Source organism: Perognathus longimembris, chromosome 2, assembly GCF_023159225.1.
Source record: "Perognathus longimembris pacificus isolate PPM17 chromosome 2, ASM2315922v1, whole genome shotgun sequence".
NCBI lineage: Eukaryota > Metazoa > Chordata > Mammalia > Rodentia > Heteromyidae > Perognathus > Perognathus longimembris.
In genome coordinates, this window is record NC_063162.1 from 24,646,287 (window position 1) to 24,667,622 (window position 21,336).

Consider the following 21,336-nt stretch of genomic DNA (forward strand, 5'->3'; position numbering starts at 1 on the left):
AGATCAGTGTTGCTGGACCATGGCCCAAGCAAGAGCTACAGACAAGCCTCCAAGAGCCATGTGAAAACAGAAAGAGGAACCCTTCATTTACTCAGTGAACCAGCTGAGCTCTTCCAGATTTCAAACCCATGCACCACCCAGACTCCCAGCCTAGGAGGCAAGTCGAATCTCATTGCCTTGACTCCCTCCCCAAGGTCACCAATTGTCTCGCTCCTTTGTATGGCCAGAACCTCAGTCACAGAGGCCAGGAGCTGATGCTGTGTCTCCTTAGCAACAGGCATATCCTGGAAGGAGGGCAAGTGAGCTAGAGATAGTTAACACCACAGATAATGCCAACTCCCGCCGTCAGCGGCTCTGTCCCCTTCAGAACTGCTGTTGAACAGTGAAGGGGTCAAAGGGTAGGCCGTCAGAGGAAAGATGAGAAGCAAGAAGAGAAAAGAGCATCCTCGGGGAAGGAGCTAACATTTACAGAATGCTCACAAGATGCCAAGAACTTTACATATGTGTCTCCATTCATCTTCACACCCATCCTGCCAGACAAACGTTATTAGTCTCTCTTATTACCAAAGAAACTGAAGCGCAGAAAGAATAAGTGGTCTAAGGTTACAGCTAGCTAAGGTGGCAAACAGTGTGATCCAAACCCCAAACTATCTACTCATAGCCTGGGTTCTTAAGCCTTATGCAGTATAGTCTCCAAGTAATTGACACCTGAGGAATTGCAAATTCTTCACTCAGCCCGCACTGCCTAGACACATACTATGTACTGACCATTGTTCTAGTGGCTTGAGGTAAACCTTTGTGAGCAGTACAACTAAAGATGCATGCCCTTCTGACATATGTCAGGAGCTAAGCAATAAATGCAGAGAGTAAAGGCATACAGTATATTCGAAGATGCAAAGTGCATGGGGGCGGGGGACACTCAGGCTATTTGGAAGAGCCCGCATGGAGGCAGACTATCATTTTAAATACGATGCGTGACAGTGTGCCTTTCTAAAAGGCATGGAGCAAAGACTTAAAAGTAGGTTAAGGTGTCCTTGAACCTCAGTTGGTAGAATGAAGGAAAAGCTTCACAGAGCTACTTGTTGGCTTGAAATCGTTAACTGTACCTCACAGAGTTGTTCTATTCAATGTATACCCGGCACAGAGTAAGCATCCAATAAATTAGGGCTATTTTTAAGTAGTAAAGTTCAGGGTACAGCCCCAAACCTGTTCGATCCAAAAGCTCCTGTGCTTCCCTCCACATGTGCCCAGCCCATCTGGGGTTCTGTAGAGAGGGGCTAAGTCTGGAGGACTGGCCGCCCTGGATACTCAATGGTTCCCAGGAAAGGGACTGCAGGACCACAAGTGGCCATAAGGGGGCAGAGCCAACCACACCAGGCCTGGGCTGTGCTATGCACAGCTTGATGCCCACGCGGTGCCATTCCCGGAGAGAATAGCCATAAAATAAACAGAGAAGGTAAGCGTGACACTGTCCAGGTTACACCGAGCAGAGGTTGCCAGGAGCCAGGGAACTGCCTAGGTATTCACTATCAAAACAACCACAGAGTCCCAGAACAGGATATCCAGGGGAACTTGAGATGTGGATGCTGCCTCATCCTTTACAGATGGGGTGACTGAGCCCCAAGAAGGCATTATGGCTTTCCCAAGGGCCACAGAATGCATCTCTCTCTCGGGACTTCCCCTAGCCCACACTGCCTACTGCTCCTCCACAGAGCTCAGGCCTGGCCACTCCAAGTCTTCTTCCTCAGAAAGTTCCAGGTATTTCGGAAACACAAGTTCCCAGATCATTTCAAGAATGGGGGTTAGGGGGAAGTTCTAGTTCTCCTCATTTTTCTAACATGGAGACCAAGCTGGGGTACCTGCCCAACAAGAGACTGGAAGAGCCATGCTTGGTCATCAGAACCTGAGTGTGGATGGAAGCTCTGGATGAAGGTACCTGGTGCAGGAGGTGCCTGCACAACTGAGAGGTAAGAGTGACGGATTTGAGGAGCAACCTGCGTCACCCTTCCCCGGAAGTCCCACCCAGAGCTCCATGTCCTCCCCCACCCCTCACCCTTCCCAGACTGCATCAGAGGAAAACAGACTGAAGCTAGAGACATACTCTAATGCTGAATCCTGAACAGCCAGCCCGCGAACAGCCATAAAAGATTGAGCCCCAGAAGCCCTGAGTACACCCCAAGTCTACAGTGTACCCCTAGTCTAAGTTGCTTTGAAGCAAGGAGAAACACATTCTCCGGTGTCCCAACTGTTACTGGAGACCATGACAGAAGGACACGTTCAGGCCAAGTGGGGGAAAGTAAGCCAAATGGACACCCTCTCTGCAGCTTTAGGTCCCAGACTCAAGACTTGAAGTCCCAAAGGCAGACAGAGAGGGGCGAGAGAGAAGGAGACTGGGACCCTCTGGGAACATAGGCACCAGAAAAGCCATAGCATTTCTGAGAGACCTGACACAGGTTCAGAGCCTCTGCCTCTCCTCCCCTCCCACCTATCGAAGGCTGAGGGTAGAATCCCAGACACGCCACCCTGCAAGTGGCATAAAGCAAGTTATTTCCACTCGAAGCTTCTGTTTCTTCACTGACAAAATGGGGTCATAGTCACTGCCTCAAGGAATGGTGGTGAGGCCGCTGCCAAACAAGGCATACAAGACACTCCACATAGTGCCTAGAATGATGAAGTGCGGGGATTATTATACAATCAGTTCCAGGCCCTTCACCTCCCAGGCTAGCAGGGCCTGTTTTTTCAACAATCTATAAGTCATTAACTGGGGTGATGTTAGACCTAGAAGACTCCTTCCCAGCAAGACACATCCATCACTCAGAGTTACAAATGCAGAGTTCATTTGAGGACTGGGTGAACACAGCATGCTCCCTTCGAAGAGTCCAGCCCTGGGTTGATTGCTGCACGGGGCGGATCGGTACCCATCCATTCACCTGCCTCCCAGGCGTCTGCAGGCATCCATCTGGTTCAGAATGACCCATCAGTCATCTCCATTCACCCATCTCCTCTGTTTCCATCCACTTATCTATCCATCCATCCGTTCATCCATCCATCCACCTCTAGTACTTGACCCTGCGGAGCCCCCAGGCTCTCAGCTCCAGGATTTTCTCTTCCTCCTCAAAATCACTGGTGTTCAGGGAACATAGGCAGAGGTGTGCATGGGAGTCAGGACGCATGGTTCTCCTCCACTCCCAGAAGGTCTTGAGCAGAACCACAAGAAGACAGACAGAGCAGCATTAGTGAGAGTTGTTACCAGTGCAGAGAATGGCTGGGGCCACTGCCTCTACCCATTAATGTATTTGGTGACCCCTGCAGTTAAATTGCATCAGTGACTACTGCCCATCTGTAGCCCCCCTGCCCTGCCACTCCCTGCTCCAGGGGCCTTTGGACTACAAACAGCTGTATATTCTTCCTCTCCCTGCCAGTCTGCGAGGGACTCCATCTCCCTCCACTGTCAAAGCCCTGCCATAGGCACGTGGGGCAGGGAGATGGAAGAAGCAGAAATGAATGACAATATCCTCATCCTTGAGGGTTTCACTGATCCATTGGGGGCATCAGGAAGAAGGACCCTCACCATATACAAGGCCTTGCAAGCTGTGTCATGATTCCCCCTTCCCAGAGCCATGCTCAGCACTGCTCTCAGGTGGTAGCTGATTCCCAATCACTTTTCCATTGCAGAAATCGATCACTTGAATTACTCCAAAATAACGAGCGCCTCCATAACACTGCAAAACTAATTTTTCTGTGTCTGCATCTGCCCACGTGCTTCACTGTGGATCCGGAGTCTGTTTTTATGAGTCAAACCAGGTAGAATGTGTCTCAGTGTTCGTGTGACATACAGTGGTAGAATAAAGCAGGATTTGGAGGCAGTTCAGGTGCAAGTCTTTCCTCTGACACCAGCTGTGGGCCCTTGTCAAGCTACCTAACAACCTAGAACATCCATTTCCTCATCTGTAAAATCAGGTTTTGAGTAGAACCACCCATGAGAGTGTTAGGGAAGGCCACAGAATAATAATGTACATGCACGCTCCTTGTGTATATTAGGGGATCAGTGAACCCTTGGATAAATAAATGTCTTTATTCCGTGTGAGAATGCAACCTGCTATAAATCTGTACCGTGAGGCTATCACATGAGGTCCTAGTGCCCTTTCCACAATAACAATATCTTGCAGTGGAGAAACAGATTCACATTTACATGCTTTGCTAGCATGGTCTCATTTTACAAATGACAAAGCTGAGACTTTCAAAATTAAGGGAATGGTGGGGTGTAGGGGGGGGGAGAGTCTCCTGGCTGGTGCCAGCCCTCCATCCTCCTCCATCCTCCCTGATTCAAAACCTCAAGCTCTGTGTGTTGCCCTGGGGTGCTGTGTGTGGAGTTCCAAATCCAGCAGATGCAGAAGTGGCCGGCTCTTTGAATGACCTCTTAGAAGAAGAGTTGTGGGTCTGCCCTCATCACTGCCCAAGGAATAAATCCTCCTAGGAGACGCATAAGAAGGGTCATGTGGAAACCCTGCTCCCACCAAGGCCAGACCCTGAAAGCAACAAAAGAAACTAACATCACCAACCACCTAGTTCGTGGCAGGCACATTTGCAGTCAGTTTCTCACCCATTCTGGCAAACCAGTTGCTTAACCTTTCTGGGTAGTTCACATGCCCCTTTGAGGATCTGCTGAAAGCTATGGATTCTGTTCCTTAGATAAACTTATCAGTTATGCATACAAGTGCAGGAAGGTGAGGTCAAGGTCAAGAACTCCAGGTGTGAGCCTGCGCTGTGTTTTCAGGCTTTCTTAGACACCAGAGACCTTGTGTTTTGAAGGCCCCCCTCCCTCATTGCATAAAGCACTATTGTATATATCTACAACCACAGCAAATAGGTCACACACACACACCAAGTTGAATTGCACTTGTGTTGTTTGACATAATATATTCTATTTGTAGATCTTTTAATAAAAACATGAATTTCAGTGTTGTGTTTTCTTTCTCTACTTTGGTCCAATAAACATTTCTGATAAATCTTCCTGAAAGATATCACACATACAGAAAAAGGTATATATGCAATATGCAGAACTCAGCCTACAGCATGATAAATTCTCATGGAGTGAGCATCTCTAGGCCACCAGCTCGCTGGCCAAGCAGCAGAACAAACATCAGGAAGGCCCTGGAGCCCTCAGGCCCCAGCCGTTTACCACCTCACCTGGGGGAACGGCCCACCGGGTCCTCCCACTAGTTTTCTTTCTTTCTTTTGCCAGTCCTGGGGCTTGAACTCAGGGCCTGTGCACTCTCCCTGGCTTCTTTTTGCTCAAGACTAGCACTCTACCATTTGAGCCACAGTGACACCTATGTTTTTTTTTTCTGTTTATGTGGTGCTGAGGAATCGAACCCAGGGCTTCATGCATGCTAGACACTACCGCTAAGCCACAGTCCCTGCCCCTCCCACTAGTTTCATTTGTCTTTGAAATTTTCCTAAGCAGGATCATACATTGTATGCTCAGATTTGCATCTGGCTGCTTTTGTAGAACCAGTAAAATCTTAAATCAGATCTCAGGATTTTTCAGACACTAATGAGAGCACCATGGGTTCTCATCACAGCTGAAACCAGGGATTCTTGACTTTGTCTTCACATCAGAATCACCAGGGAGCTTTTTATTTTAAATCCTGGTTCCCAGGTCAAGCTTGCCCCAGAACAGTTAAATCAGTCCCCAGGGATACGACTGGACATGGGCAGTTTTTCATGCTCCCAAGTGACATCATGGCCAAGGTTGAAGACCAACTCTGTGAAGTGTTACTATTCCTATTGTACAGCCAAAGAAACTGAGGCTCCAAGAGAAATGTGCCATTGTCACAAAGCTAGAGCTCAACTTCAGCCCTGACTCAGAATAGTGTCTGCTTTGTCTAGCCCTCGAGTGCATAGTGAGGCCAAACCAGGTGAGGGGGCCTCTTCCCCAGAAGTCCTTCCCGAGAACCTAGGGGCTTCCCTGGGGCAGTGGTACCCAAAAGGTAACAGCACTGGCCATGGAGAGAAAGGGTAGCCGCCACCGGATTCCTCCCTCCCTCCACACCTCTAGAAGCCACGGGAATCTCTTTGCAGATGGCAGCAGCTGCTGGTTTGGAGTGGAAGTGACTATTTCACAGCTACTTCACAGCTCTGTCCACCATTACCCGCACGTTTGGCTCCTGGGTGCAGTACAGGATTCCACCACTCAGCGGCACCTCCAGCTTCCATAAGCCCTGTGGACAGCATGCAGGCCCTGCTCTCAGCCAGCAGAAGCCAGCCAGAACTCCTCGTGTAGCAAGCTGCTGCTTAGAGTATGTCAGTTCAACCGGCCCCTTCAGAGCGGACAAAGGGGACAGCCTGTTCTCTTGGGGCCTGTCTCTGGCAGCCCAGGGATGCAAGGACATAGCTACAACCCCATCCAGGTGTGAGAGCCAGAGTGCGCCAGCCTTCACCTGGCCTGCAAAGGTGGATCTGCCGCTGCCTTTCCACCAGCTAATCTGTGAGCGCATTCCACTCAAATGGCTGCTGGGGGAAGGGAGCATGGAGGCCCCAGCCCTGCCTGGAACCGGGCACAGCCAGCTCCAGGTCTTTCCCTGGGAACCTGCCAGATCCCAGCCTTTAGTTGACTGAGGCAGGCTCTGATGCGGGATAGATTTCCAGACTTAGGCCTCAGAATGCCTACAGTAAAAGCCAGCCCTTACACTTCCTAGCTGTGTGACTTGGGCAATTTAAGTTCTGTGAGTCGCAGTCTCATCTGTGAAATGTCAAACTAACCATGTACACCCTAGGTGGAGGAGGATTGAATGATGAATTACATATTAGCCTAGTGCCTAGCTCTCATAGTAAATGCAAAATGATGATTAGTTCCAGATGCTTATTTTTTGTCCCAGTATTAGGGCTTGAACTTGGGTACTGTCCTTTAACTTTTTCCTTAAGACTTATCACGTAAGCCAAACTCTACTTCTGGCTTTTTGCTTGTTAGTCGAAACTAAGAGACTCTCAGACTTGTCTGCCCAGGCTGACTTCAAACCTAGATCCTCAGATCTCAGCCTCCTGAGTAGCCAGGATTATAAGTGTGAGCCTCCAGCACCTGCCACAATTGTTTATTGTCATTGTTTATTACCACAAAATGGGAAGGCTGAATCCCCCAAACACACACCTCCGTCAGTCAAGCAGTCAGAGTGGATTTGACCCATTTGGAACACCCCCCCCACACACACACACACTTCGCTATAGCTTCTCACTGGAACAGCTTGGCTGGGGTTTAAGTCTGGTCTCCAGGCAGGACAAACTCCCTGCCTGAACAGGACTACAGACCAAAGGCCAGGCTTCCCCAAACATCCTCGGTGGCAGCAAGTCTTGTTTAGCATGATCCAGAAGGGACCCCTACCCTCCACCCAAGATCCAGAGCTGTTACTCCTACAAGCTGGTGAAATCATCTCTGATTAGACCTTTGGCCTCAGACCTACGTGACCCAGCACCCCTACAGCCCAAAGGCAACTTCCTAACTTGTTTAGAACCTGCTAGCTGTGTGATATGAGCAAAATCACCCCACCTCTCTGGACTTTATGAGAGAATTTGGTTAACTTTTAAATGCTTTCCTACTTTACAGGTACACTTATAGTATAAGCTTTTAGCAACTGGCATACAGTTAAGTGCTTAATAAAGGCTTAGTTTTTATAGAATCCAAGACATAACTATGCTGGGTTCCAACACCAACCTACTTCATATCATCTTCAGTACTGAGTGGCTCATGTGGTCACTTAAAAGGGCTTTATCTAGAGTAAGAACTCAAGAAATATGTATTGCCGGCCAGGTGAGCCAGGTACTAGTGTCTCACACCCATAATCCTAGCTACTCAGGAGACTGAAATCTGAGGATCGTGCCTTGAGACTCTGTCTCCAAAATAATCAGCAGAAAGCTGAGATGGAGGTGTGGTTCAAGTGGTGGCTAGCCAAGCAAGCACAAGGCCCTGAGTTCAAATCCCAGAACCAGCTAAAAAAAATTGAAAGAACAAAAAAGAAAGAAGGGGGAAATGTGCACTACTTAATTCATTAATGGCTTCATTTGATCTTGGCTTTCATTTGACCCTGTTCACCATCACCTCTGCCCCTGAAGTTTCACACTAAAAGACAGGAAATGCCCACCTTCTCACTGAACTAGAAGCTCTAAGATGACAGTCCACCAACCCCAAGCCAAAAGGAACACACAAATGTGCATGTGCAAGTGCATGTACACACACACACACACACACACACACACACACACACACACCACTGGCTCAGGCACCTGGCATCTCCTTACTTGATTCTGGGACCCAGAACTGCTCCCACCACGAGGTGGGGGCGGGGCCAGAGAAAGCACCAAGGAGCCTCAAGCTGGGCAATTCCTTTTATTGGAAAAAGAAATAATAAAACAAAAGGCCACTGTAGTGCTCGTGCCCAGCCCTCCCATAGGAGATGCAGCCACACTGTGGGCCAGGGTGGGCACAGGCTGTGACCAGGAGGGCGGGGCTACAGTGGAGCGTGCTGGGCTGCAGCTCCAGGGGAGACATTGGGGTGTGATGGGTCCTTGTCTCATTGGGGCTTGGATTCCCTCTGGGGTTGTCACCCCTCTCTCGTTCTCTGAATAGGTCCCTGCTCCCACTAGCTATTCCTGTGTCTTGAAGGAATCAAGGTCTGCCTGGCTCTAGAAAGCTACCTGCAGTGGCTGGTGTTTCACATCCACTTCTAGCACCTCCTGCCAGCTGAGGTAGGCAATCTGCTTCTGCCTAACTTCTGGGACTCAGGCTCCAGGCTGTCCCCTTCCCGCTGGCTCCCCTGGCATTAGACGCCAGAGCACCATTGGCTGGGCAGCCCTGTCCTTGCATGACAAGTTTGCCTTTCCCCCTGCGGGCCCTCAGCTTCCTCACCTGCATGGCCCGGTGCCTGGGCGGCTGAATAAGCAGCCATCTGTAGCCCCGCAGTCATGAGGTGAGGCGAGGGGCAGCAGAGGACACCAGAAGGCCAACTCTGCCCTTGCAGGACTCCAACTTCTCTTCTGGTAGAATATGCACAGTAGAGTCAGAGGTGTGGGAACTGGGAGCCCCGGCAAAGAACAAAGGGCATTAGGACACTGACCAATAGAGAGCCAGACGCGACGGACACGAGGAGCCGCAGTCCATTGTTTAACAAGAGAAGGCAGGATGCAACCATCCAGAAACCAAAAGGAACACACAGTGCATGCGCACAGAAGACATTCGCACTCCTGCATGTGCTCTCATTCACACTCACACACACACTATTCCCATGTACTCGTGCACACATGTACTCACACTCATATATGTATTTGCACACTTGTGTACATGCGCATTGGCATGTACCCACCCATACAATATACCCACACACTTACACACGTGCATTCATGACTCACGCAGGTCACTCGTGCACTCAGAAAACATGGGTTCATACACTTACATGTGCACTCACGCACACACACACGTCCTTTCATTCTCACACACACAGATTCTAATCTGTAGAAATGGGCTCCCGTTCAGAAAGTTCAAGCTCCCCACGGCTAACATCTCTCCCAAAAGAGACTTCCCAGAGCCCCAGGCTGTGCACCCCACAGCCGGCATCTGGGGGCCTGTAAAATCTCAGCGCTGGACACTTCCTGGCAAGGCTGACATGGTGTCCAGCTCTGAGGGGAGGATGGGAAAGCTAAAGTTCTAGGAGGCCCTATCGCCCCAATCTCTAGTTCCGCAGCGGTGGGGTCACAGACAGGCAGGGGCCCTGTAGTGGCCACAGAAAGGGTCATCAGTGGGAGACAGCCACAGGAAGCCAGGCCTGAAGAGAGAGGTCACAGGACATGGGCTTTGAGGAGGAATCATGCAGGGTGGGAATTCTCTGTGCCCCATTTAGGGGTGTGTTGGGAGGAGTGAAGGAAGAGAAGTTGTCCACACTGTTCTCCTCACTGTAGGCCTTCCCTAGATCTGTCTCCCTGTGACCCAGACCAGCCCCATGGGGTAAGAAAAAAAAGGGGGGGGGGCCTTGGATCAGGAGGTAGACCTGCAGGGGAGTGGGCCAGACATGGGTTCAGGGTCTGCAGGAACATGGAAGGTCACCCTCCCATCCACCCCTGCAGCAGAGTGGGCGCAGAGAATAACTCAGAAGCGGGTGCTCTGGTAGCGCAGGCGCCTCAGCTCTGCCAGGCCCTCGCTCCGGCCGTACACCTCCCTGCAGGGACTCCCGGCCAGTCACCGGGTCCCCGCCCCGCCACCGCCCGCGCTGCTGCTGCCGCTGCCACTGCTGCTGCCGCTGCTGGAACTGCCGCTGCTGCAGCGGTCCTCGTAGATAGAAATCTCGATCTGGGACCCGGGTTAAGGAGCTTCAACCCGGAGCTCTGGAGCCACAGGCTAAAGTCACCAGGCTTCTCAGAGCCAACATCAACCACACCGGCATCGTCTTCTCCTAGGTGGGGCAGGCAAGCAAGGATGAGGACTTCAGGATGCCTCTCACAAGCTAGGCCAGGCCCTTCACTAGCTCACCATCAATGATGGCATCTGTGAAACGGGGATCATAGAACCGTGGGGCTTGTATGAGCCACACCTGGCACACGGCAGGCTCAGTGACAAGAACCCTCTCACAGGCTCCGAAACGCAGCTTGGGGCTCCACATGGGCCCCTTTTGTGCTCTTCCTCCTCTTGGTTTTGGAATCAAATTGGCTTTGTAACCATTCCTCTTGTTGCTGCTGACTGGGAGGGAGGGACATGAGCATACCTGAGCCCCACAGCGTCAGACAGCAGAACTAAAGGCCCCTCCTCCCCAGAGGGCCCCAGGGATGCAAGCCCGCCCTCTCATCCTAGACCACACTTTTCTCACCTGTGCACAGGGGACAGTGGAATGCACCATGGAAGGTTATATGAGATTGGGGAGAATGTGCACATTTCTCCAGGGGTGGTACGGACTTAAGAGAGATCCTGGGCTCCAGTCCTGGCTCTTACCTTGACCTCCTCTATGACCCTGGGCCAGCTGTTTAAGTACATGAGTATATATGTATATCATATGTACAAGAGAATAAGAACTGCCCACCTGTCAGGGTCACAGTGAATATTATATGAATTCTTATTTCAAAAGCCCATTATATGCTCTCTGGCAAATATTAAGCACTGATGACACAGAGCTCAATCAGTGCAAACCCTGAAATTCACAGGCAGCCCCAATAACTAGAAGTGGCAGGGGACCTGTGATCAACAATGAAACGTTGAGTGGAGGCCCCTTGGGCGCCTTCCATTTCCTGGCAGTCAAATCAAGGAGCCCATCAGGTAGGCAGCTCCACACCATCACACAGAAGGCTCCGGAAGGATACAACCCTCATCCCGCGCTCCACAGGGTCTGTGAGCAGGAGGCCTCGAGGTGCGAAGATCTTCTCATTCTGCTCCTGGATGTAGCGGGAGATCTTCTTGAGAACCTGCAGAAACAGGGGCCATAACGGGTGAGCATGTGGCAGGGAAACTTGAGCAAGGGGAAGTGGGCTGGGGGGGGGGGGGCGCACCTTCTCATAGTGGGTCTCCATGCAGAGGAAGATGAAGTAGGCCGTGGCGCAGGCCAGGCAGCCCTCCAGGTAGGAGCTGCCCCCAATCTTCTCAGCCTCTGCATAAAAGCCATTAAGGGTCTTCACGGTCTCCTCAAAGAGCTGTCGCTCAATCTGGAGAGAGACAGGTGACAAAGCCAGGTAGGCTTAGCCAGTGTGGGCACTCACAGGTTGCACTGAGGTGACAGTGGCAGATCCAGAGAGATACTATCACACATAAGTATATCAAGAGGCTGCAGGTAGACTAGAAAGAGCACTGGCCTGAGAGGAGACATAGAATCCAGTCCAGACTTGGCCATGACATCACTGTGTGACCTTGGACCCACGGTTTGCCCATGTGAGGCCAGTCCCTCTCCACTCTCATAAAGCCATTCTGATCTGCCTGAGTGGAAGGTCAGACCTGCCCGTTGACCTCCCCCATTCCAGGCCAGCTCTCAGGCACCCTCAAAGGGGGGCTACATATAGCCCCAACTAGAAACAAAACTTGGCAGATGATACCATAGAAAAGCAACCCACATTCCATGAGGTACCTCAGTGGCTGAGTCTAGGACAGGCTGTAGACAGAGCCCTTGAGTGACTGCCCAGGAGGCCAAGGCCGATACAGAAGGAGATGAAGCTCTCCCTTTACACAAGGCAGGGAGAAGGGGGAAAACACCCTGAAACACTTCCTCTGAGTTTCTAAGTTTTCCCTCCCATGTCTCTGATCACAAGGCACCTAGATTTCTGTCCCTTCAGATGAAAGATACAATTTCATCACGGAAGTGCTACGGAAAAGCAGACAGACAAGGCATTAGGCCCTCCTGGTACTTTCTAACTTGGCTGAGTTACTTCACCTTTCTGGTCCTCAAGTTCATTTTGGAAAGAATGGCTCCCATGATGCTTTTCCAGCTTTAATGCATCTAGGTGGAATTTAGGGATCTTGATAGGATCCAGGAAATCCGGCACTGCTGCCAGGTTCCCAGGGGATGCTGACCTTGTCAGCCACACAGCACAGCTTGGGGGATTCATTGTTCATTTGATTTGTGCTGATACTAGGGTTTGAACTGAGCGCTTCAATGCTGTCCCTTAGCTTTTTCACTCAAGGCTGGTGCTCTACCATTGGAGTCACAGCTCCAGTCCCCGTATTTTTTGGTGATCTCAGCCTCCTGAGTAGCTAGGATTACAGGAGTGAGCGAATGGCACCAGCATCCCCAGCACTGTTTTGGTTTGGTTTGGGGGGGTTTTGCCAGTCCTGGGGCCTGAGCATGGTCCCTGGCTTCTTTTTGCTCAAGGCTAGCACTCTGCCACTTGAGTCACAGCACTTTTTCTATATATGTGGTGCTGAGGAATCGAACCCAGGGCTTCATGTATACAAGGCGAGCGCTTTACCCCTAGGCCATATTCCCAGCCCCCCAGCACCATTTTGAAACAGGGACTTGTGGTACTTAATGCTGACTGTCCACTGAGCAGCTTCTAAAGCCTATAGTGCCCAAACCTCACCCCTAAGAGAGACTGACTCAAATAGTCTGGGAAGAAGAAAGATGGTAATTCAGTGAAAACCACCACTAACCTCCCCCCATCCCCCCCCACGTGACTATTTCCAAAAGCTCCCAGGTGAGCCTAACATGCAACCAAGAGCAAGAAAGAACACTGTGTTAGAAGAACAGCAGCTCTCCATGTAGGATCTGTGAAACGCTTGATTACTATTCACCGAGGAAGCCCTCAAAGTTTAAAACAATTATAATTAAAATGATTGCTTTACTTCACTTAAAAAAGGGAAAATTATGACTTAGAACAATGCCAATATCTCAGCCCCACTCCCAGAGATTGGGGTTTCAGTGGTCTGGGGTGCAGCCTGGGAAGCTAGGATTTTAGCTCCTCTAGAAACATTAATATACAGCCAAGATTACAAATAGCTACTGATAAGTGGAGGTTCCTGACCAACAGACCAAAACACTGTGTCAGCCCCTCTAGATGACCTGCTAGGACTCAGGAATTTGTATTTGTTTAACTACTTCTCTAGATGACTTGCATGCAACCGAAATTGGAGAGTTGCTAGACTGGGAACATCTCTGAGGTTTCTTCAAAGAAAGAGAAAGGCTAAGGTTATTTGTACCCTTCCCTTTGAAGTGACAGAGCAAGTTATTTGTCTTATGATGATAGATGGCACACGATCCTGAGGGGGGAAACACATTCCAGTAAGTTCTGTCATGGCCCTGACTCTCAACTTTAGAAAAAGGTGCCCTTACCCGGCTGTCCAGCTCTGGGGGAAATTTGGTCTGGAACTGACATATGGTCCCATCGCTGTAGTCTCTCTGGATGAAGACTTTGGTGGCAAGTGAGGCACTTCGCCGCAGCTCCTGAAGATTGTGGACCTGAAGAGATGGACGAGAGGACATGCTTAGGGTTGCCTTCCCTCTACATTGACCCCAAACTGAGGCATTCCCTCGAACTGTCAGAGGTCTTGTAAGGTCTTTCAGAGCTTAGCCCAGAAAAGCTCATGGAGAACAAAGATGAGTTGGCCAGACTACAAGTGCTCTGAGAAGCCCCTGGAAAGCACTGTGGACTTTGCAACTGGGGTCCTCTCAGAAAGGTCCAGAAAAGCCTAAAACCAAACCAAAGGTGAGGGAAAGCTTCAGAAGCATTCACAGGACCAAACATCCATTTTAACAAGAAGACAATATTCACCCCTAGTGGCAGGCCCTGTGCTTGAGAAAGCAAGCACTGAAAAAGATGGGAGCCATGGGCCCTGCAAGTGCAGATCACGACCAGGCAGCAGGCAGAAAGCCCATAGGACAGCAGAGACTCTGATCAGCCCCTGAACTCTGAGGGAAATGAGGTTCAGGACAAGTTATGCTTAGGGTTGGTTTTCACATCCCATACGTCTCACCACAGGGCCACGGGATGTCATCTTTCCCAACAAAAACAAAAAGTGAGGAGAAAGTGGACTAAAGCCAGAAGTCAATGTAACCTTTTTCTCTGATAGGAAGGAGTGGGGGTGATTTCTGCCCTTATTTGAAACTGCAAACTTGACATTGACATAGACCCTTGTATTTGAGGGTAGTGGGCTCAAGGCACAAAAGAACAAGGCCTCTTTCTTCCGTCTCTCCAGCCTCCGTCACCCACACTGGAGACGAGCATCCCACTCGGTGGAACATGCCCAACATGAGATCCACGTAGAGAGCAAGCCCTACAGGCAGAGTGAACAAACAGCCAGTTCATCCGGTGTAATTAAGCTGACTCCATTCAGTCACTCAGCCCTCATTTATTGAGTCTCCACTAGTGCCAGGCTCTGGGGATGCTGAGCAAAAGACAAGTGTGTGAGCTCCAGGGAGGAAGACAAGTAAATATATAATGAATTAGACTGTGATGAATGATACTGAAAAGCTTACTCAGGAAGGCTTCCTGAAGCCTCTGTCGAGACCAGAGAGATAAAGCCAAGGGTTACTGGTGGTGATAGCAGACTTGGAGTGGGAAAAAGAGGAAAAGGCAAACCAGACAAATGGAGAGCAATGAAGACAGCAGTGTGAGATCAACTCCCATGGCTCAAGGCAGATCTCAGCAAGGCTTCAGCTGGTTTGCAGAGCTGATGAGAACTGGCAGTGTGCATGGCAGGCAAGGGTTAGGACACAAAGCTGGATGAGTTTCTGCTGACAGAGGATTTAAGATGGGAGATGCTTAAAAAGCTGGAGGGAAAGAATAAATAGAGAAAGGTAGTCAACAAGGCAAGAGTAGTTAGATAGGGAGAATAATAAAAAGGGTGACATTGACCAAGATGCATGGTACTTGCTTACTGACATGTTGAGTTGAAACTTCTTTGCCCAACTACTTAACAACAATAAAAATGAATAAAAGAAAATAAAAAAATAGTTAGATAATTAGAGCATCAAGGTTGTGAAAAGGTGAAAAATCAGAGAAACTACCTAAGACTTGCCTAAATTCAGATGAACCTGGCTCCGGGTTCTGCAATCCCAGTCTTGAGATTGGATTAAATAACATGTAAGCCCTTCTCTAGTCCTAATAGTTCTTGATTCTGCTAATCAATGTTTTTACTAAAGATATACCCTTTTGGTATTTACTAGGATCCTACAATCATTCTGAAAAATCAAGATACTTTTGTAAGTGAATTATCAATGTATGTGCTGTCTGCTTATGATTTTAGCATAATGGTTAGGTTTCAAAAGAAAAGGAAAAGGTGGTAGCCTTATACCCTTCTGTCTAAAACCAGTTTACAAGATCTAGTAATGGATTCTAGCTCTAAGAGGATCATTCCAGAAGTGTAGTGGGAAGAGAGCAAGGCAGGGCTAGGGGTCAGTTGGAGGGAGAATCTCTTTGTAGGAAGGAGTCCAAGGGAAAAGTGGGCTGAAGCCAAGAGGTGTGGTGGTGAGAATAGAGAAGGAAAGAACAATCATTCTTCCATGGACTCCAATCACCCCCACATCCTCCTGAGCCAGAGCACCTACCTCAGTACCCCCTGTGTACATGCATACATGGGCACTAGCATGAGAGTGTCTCTTAGCAATTGTCTGGCTACTGACCAACCATTTCTCCTCCTCTTAGACACACAGCTAAATGAATCCCAGGCTCCTTGACAGTGAAAGCCAACCACATGTTGATGAATAGCAAATGTAATTATGACTCATGAAGACCTGTCACCGCTCCTTGCTCCTTCCCTTTCCATGGACACCAAAGGAGCCACATGTTCAAGAGGATGGAACCACAAGTTCCAAAAGGCCTGGGACTTGAACTACAGCCTGGAGGACATCTACTTGCTGATCAGGAAATCCTGTCTAGAATTTTATTGGGGTAGAAAGTAATTTTCAATTATATTGTGCTATTAAAGATGTTAGGATGCTACCTTAAATACTGCAGTGCCATTTCCTCTTGGCTTTGAGCCATGAATTCTCAAGACTGGAGTGAGAGAGGTCAGTACCCTTCCTAATCGCCTGAGCCTTAGATACTGTCCTGCTCTGAGTGTCTAGAGACCTGCTTCCGTCCCTGCAGAGTTGGGGTAAGGTTGCAAGAGAATGGGATCAGACATTTTACATGGCAGAGCCTTGGAGTCCCAGGCCTACATGAAGCCCACACATCACAGACTTACACATTTACTTAATGAGAAGTAGGATGCAAGGTAAGACAGGGTCTCCTGCAGCTCTCCGACCATATTGGCTTTGTTGTGAAGCACAGAAATACAATCACTGAGTGAGGGAGCAGAAGACCTAATGCTGAAGCACATGATCCTAGAAAAGTCTTCCCCCATCTCTTGAACTGGAAACTAAGTTAGAACTCAATAATAATAATCACTAAAGCCCTTCCCAGCTTTGACAATCTAGATATTTATCTTAACACCTATGATTATGAATGCAAATGTTTGCAGAGGCTGAGCAGTTAATGGACCAGGTGGGGCTGTGGCTCACGAGAGAACTTGTAACCTACCTCAAATTTGCTCGGGTTGCCAGCACTTCTAAGTTTCCAAGGAAAGCCACAAATCAAGGTTGTTATTAACATCAGATATCCTAACTTTTAAACAGTTCCAATAATGTTCTTAAATTTCTAAGCACTAAGCATGCCAATGATGCTTACATGTGACAGACTCATAAGCTAGAACTGCAAGGTTAGGAATAAAGACAAAAGCTAGAACGGATCTCAGGCTATTTGCCAGCAACTTAGCCTCCAGGAAGCAGGAAGGGTTTCAACAGAGACCCATGATGTTCCAAAATCCTACAAGAGTATCCCAAAACCTGAGCACACCTCTCTCTGAGGATACAGCTCTGTATCTCCTATGGGCAGCTTCCCCTGAGCATCTCTGCAGAGGTTTCTTTTGTGTGTGTGTGCCAGGCCTGGGGCTTGAACTCAGGACCTGGGCTCTGTCCCTGAGCCTCTCTGTGCTCAAGGCCAGTGCTCTACCACTTGGGCCACAGCACCACCTCTGGCTTTTTCTGTTTATGTGACACTGAGGAATCAAACCCAGGGCTTCATGCATGCTAGGCAAGCACTCCACCACCAAGCCACATTCCTAGCCCCTCTGCAAGGGTTTCTTAACTGACCCAGAAACCTGAGCTGCTCTACACTTCTAAGCTTCCTCCACCCTTCCTCTCTCTCCCACCTGCATTCCCCAATCTATTGGCAGTAGAGTAAGACAAGACCATGAGCCAGTGCCTGGAAGTTCAGCAGTTATTTCTAAAGGCATTTTTTCCATAGAATGCAGGTAAGGCACAAGTCAGGAATCAGAGTGGGAGCTGTGAATGTGGCTTAGTGGTACAGTGCTTGTCTAGCATGCATGAAGCCCTGGGTTTGATTCCTCAGTATCACATAGACAGAAAAAACTGCAAGTGGCACTGTGGCTCATGTGGTAGAGTGCTAGCCTTGAGAAAAAAAAAGAAGAAAAAAAAGCTCAGGGACTGTGCTCAGGTTCTGAGTTCAAGCCACAGGACTGGCCAAAAAGAAAAAAGAATCATGGGATTCAGCTGATGCTCCATTACTGTGCTCCCTGGCTGTAACGTGGTGGAAGGAGGTGTATCATGAGTCACAGCCAGCCAAGTAGGGCCTGAGGAAGGTAAACTGGGCACAAGGCTATCCTTCTTCTTAGCCTACACCAGGCCCAAGCCCAACCTATTGACTGTGATTAGACCCGGTGCCCTGCTTGGAGAATGTGACTTGGGTCCACTTAAAAATCTCAGAGGAACCAAACTCAGCTTGTAGAATCCCCTTCCAAAGAGAAATTTCCCAGTTTTCCATGGGCTGTTTCCCCCAAGCAAAACCTGCCCCCAGTGACATACATTTGCAGAGGTCTGCTGCTCAGAAAATGGGTTGGTGAGGAATGAGGTCAGTGCACTACTCAGGAGGCTTTGTTCTGCTGCTGCATTCCTCACAAATGCCCTCCCCTCAGGCTAACTTCTAAACAGAAATTGAGGAGCAGAAAAGATACAGTTTCCATCCAAAGACATCCTCTCTATCCCACTTGTTTCTACTTCTACTGGAGCTGGAGACTTCCTCTTTGGAACCCTAAGGAAATGACGATAGGAATTTGGAAGTGAGATTTTCTTCTCCCAACAGGTTTCTTTTTTCAGGTAATCTCCACTAAATCCTAATAGCCTGGGAAGAATGACTCAACCCAGCTCAGACTCTGAGCACATCCTGTGCCTTGGTAGAGTCTGGGCTTCCTCCTCCACACGGCCATCAGAACCTACCTGAGGCCCAACTGTGCAGAGACAATCATCTATCCTTAGCTGCCTGTCCCTCCTAGACACCCTTTGTCTTCCTCTCGCATGAAAGATATGTGTCAAGATCCCTAGCACACTTCTATTAGACTCCACAACTGGCTAATTGGACACCCTAACCCTGGATGCAAACACAACAACAAAGACAATGACAAGGAGGCAAGAGTCAAGTTCCTGCCCCTTGTTAGCCATATTTTCTTCAGTCTCAGCACTGCCGTTGCATCATCTGTAAAGTGGGATAATGATGCCTTCTTTGGCTCCTTCACAGGGTTGAGGCAAGCTTCTCTTCCTCAGTTGTTTCATCTGTTAATTGCAGATAATAACACCATCCCTGCCCACTTCACAGGGTTGCTCTAAAGCTAAACGGCGTTTGTGTGTGTGCTGGTGCTTTGTACACAGGAAAGTGCTTCATCCACAGAGGCATTATGAGCAAAGTATCTTCCAAGGGACAGTCATCATGCCTAACAGTGGCCTCCTATAAACCTGGCTTCAACCTAGAGGTGTGAACTTGTGGCTTGGGATCTGTGTGCCTGAGAAGAGGATATGCTAGAACAGATGGGCTTGTTGAAACGACCAGATCACATCACACAGACTGCTGCCTTGCCTGCCCACACTGCTGGCCCAGCTGTGCCCACGTGGCTGAGGTTCTTCCTTTCTACCCAACACCAGCCGCCTCTACTGTAGTTTAGCAGTCCTCTCTAAAAAGTGCACATCTCTTGGGTCATTTCTCTTGTTGTTCCTCCTGCCCTTCTCAGTATCTAAGGGACTTCCTGAGCACTCTGCATTCCTCCAATCTAGAAGCCAGGTGCCAAGATAAACCCAGGGATTGCCTAGGTGGGCAACAGCCCCTGCTAACTCACCCTCTACCTCATCAAAAGACAACGTCAAACAACAGCACCTTGTTCTAGGGAGGAGACTCAGCACCTGGTAGTAAAATTATGCTGCTCACAGGATTCCCAGAGGCACTGCACAGAATCATTCAGAAGGCCTCTTCTCTCCTGACTGTGTCCCAGATGGGCTGGAGATGCGGACACAACACAAAGGAAGTCAACATCAGAACTGGGGAGGCCCTGGTGCCCTGGATTCCACTCTAAAAATTCAATAACTCTGCTGTAACACATGTGGATAGCAAACTAGTCCCCCCCTCATCACCTCATATCAGGTTTATCACTTATAAAGTGGGACCATAAGGTGCTCCCATCCCCCTCACAAGACGAGGAATCCCTAAAGGTAGGTGGGATGTAATTCCTGATCTCTTTAAGCATTGCACCAAGATTTCGTCCTTAACTAACAAGTCCCTCCATTCAGCCTGTAGGAACGCTCTGAAGAAGGCAGTGCCTACCACCAGCCCTCAGGGGCCAATGCGAACACCCTGGAACGGGCAACTTAAGTGGGGTGGAAAAGCAAGAAAGGGTGGTTGGCCAAAGTAGGGGTTCGTGGGAGAAGCTCATTAAAACCATCCATTTGGTTTCTGGACCTCAGGATGGGTTTGTTCCCCGCCTCCTGCAAAGGAAATGCAGGTGTAAGGGTGGGTCAAAGGAAATGCAGGTGTGCCGGTGGGTGTGTCCTCAGCCAAGCTTTGAGCCTAGAAGCTGGGTTGCTGCACCGCATAGCAACAGCCGCTCAGGGCTTTCCCTCCCTTACTCACGCGCCTGCGTGCCTGCGTCTCCAACCCCTAGGGAAGCGGAAACCTCGCAGTCCAGGGAAGAGGGAACCCCAGCCCGGGCCCCAGAGCCACCCCTGCACCAGAGCCAACTCCAGGGCAAGACTGCCACGCCGGCAGGGGAAACGAGCCCTTACCCAAACCTCTCCTGCGCCCAGCAGCCCCTCCTCCCCACAGACGCTCCCGGGAAACCACCTCTCACCCCACCCCGACTTCCCCTCCTGCCCTATCAGGGATTTTACCCCGCGGCCACGCCGGCAGGCCAGCGGGCACTGCCTGCGAGCCGGGAGCTCGCCCCTACCTCGGTGGCCATGTTCCGGGGCGCCGCGGGGCTCCTAGGCTGCCGTGGGGCCGGTGGAGGGGGGCTGTCCGCGGTGCTGATCAGGAAGCGGGTGGGCTGCCTGCGACTGGCCGGGGCGCGGGCGCTGTCCGCGGTGCTGATGCGGGTGCGGGGCCGGGGGCGAGGGGTGCCGTGCTGTCCGTGGTGCTGATGCGCCGGGCGAGGCCGCGCCCGAGTCTCCGCACGACCCGACCGCCCGTACCGGGGCTCCTGCAGGCAATGGCCCGGTTCGTCCCTGCCGGCAGCGAGGACGGGGGCGGCGGGGGAAGGAGGGGCCAGCGCCTCTACGGGGCGGCGAGCCGGGAGGGGGAAGCCGCAGCCCCCGACTCCGCGCCCTCCCGCCGGAGAGGAGCCCCCGCCGGCGGCCGCAGGCTCCCGCCCCGCCCGCCCCGCCCCGCCCGGGCCCCGCCCAGGCCCCGCCTCCCGCCTGCCCTGGCCCCGCCTCCCGCCTGCCCTGCCCCCGCTAGTAAGGAAGAGCTCCGGCAGCCGGGCGATCGCGGCGTGGATGCTCGGGATTCGGGTTGGGAAGAGAGGGGCTCCCTGGGCGCCCCAGCCTGCGGTGGGGGCTGAAG

General features: G+C 50.5%; 1 protein-coding gene across 1 annotated transcript; it reads right to left on the reverse strand.

Moving 5' to 3' along the window:
* Window positions 1-10,225: 10,225 nt before the first annotated feature.
* Golga7b (golgin A7 family member B) lies at window positions 10,226-20,757 on the reverse strand. Its single transcript, XM_048338520.1, has 5 exons — window positions 20,726-20,757; window positions 13,791-13,916; window positions 11,524-11,676; window positions 11,338-11,439; window positions 10,226-10,336 (listed from the first exon to the last, which is right to left on the reverse strand). The coding sequence occupies exons 1-5, from the start codon at window positions 20,735-20,737 to the stop codon at window positions 10,226-10,228; spliced, it is 504 nt and encodes a 167-aa protein (XP_048194477.1). The 5' UTR covers window positions 20,738-20,757.
* Between the last annotated feature and the right edge of the window lie 579 nt (window positions 20,758-21,336).

Excerpts from the sequence above, each read along its gene's own strand:
- Golga7b (XM_048338520.1), bottom strand. Across the intron at positions 11,677-13,790 it reads CCCCAGAGCTGGACAGCCGG|ATTGAGCGACAGCTCTTTGA; the intron begins GTAAGGGCACCT and ends GTCTCTCTCCAG. Across the intron at positions 10,337-11,337 it reads TGGAGCGCGGGATGAGGGTT|ATCGAGATTTCTATCTACGA; the intron begins GTATCCTTCCGG and ends CCCGGGTCCCAG.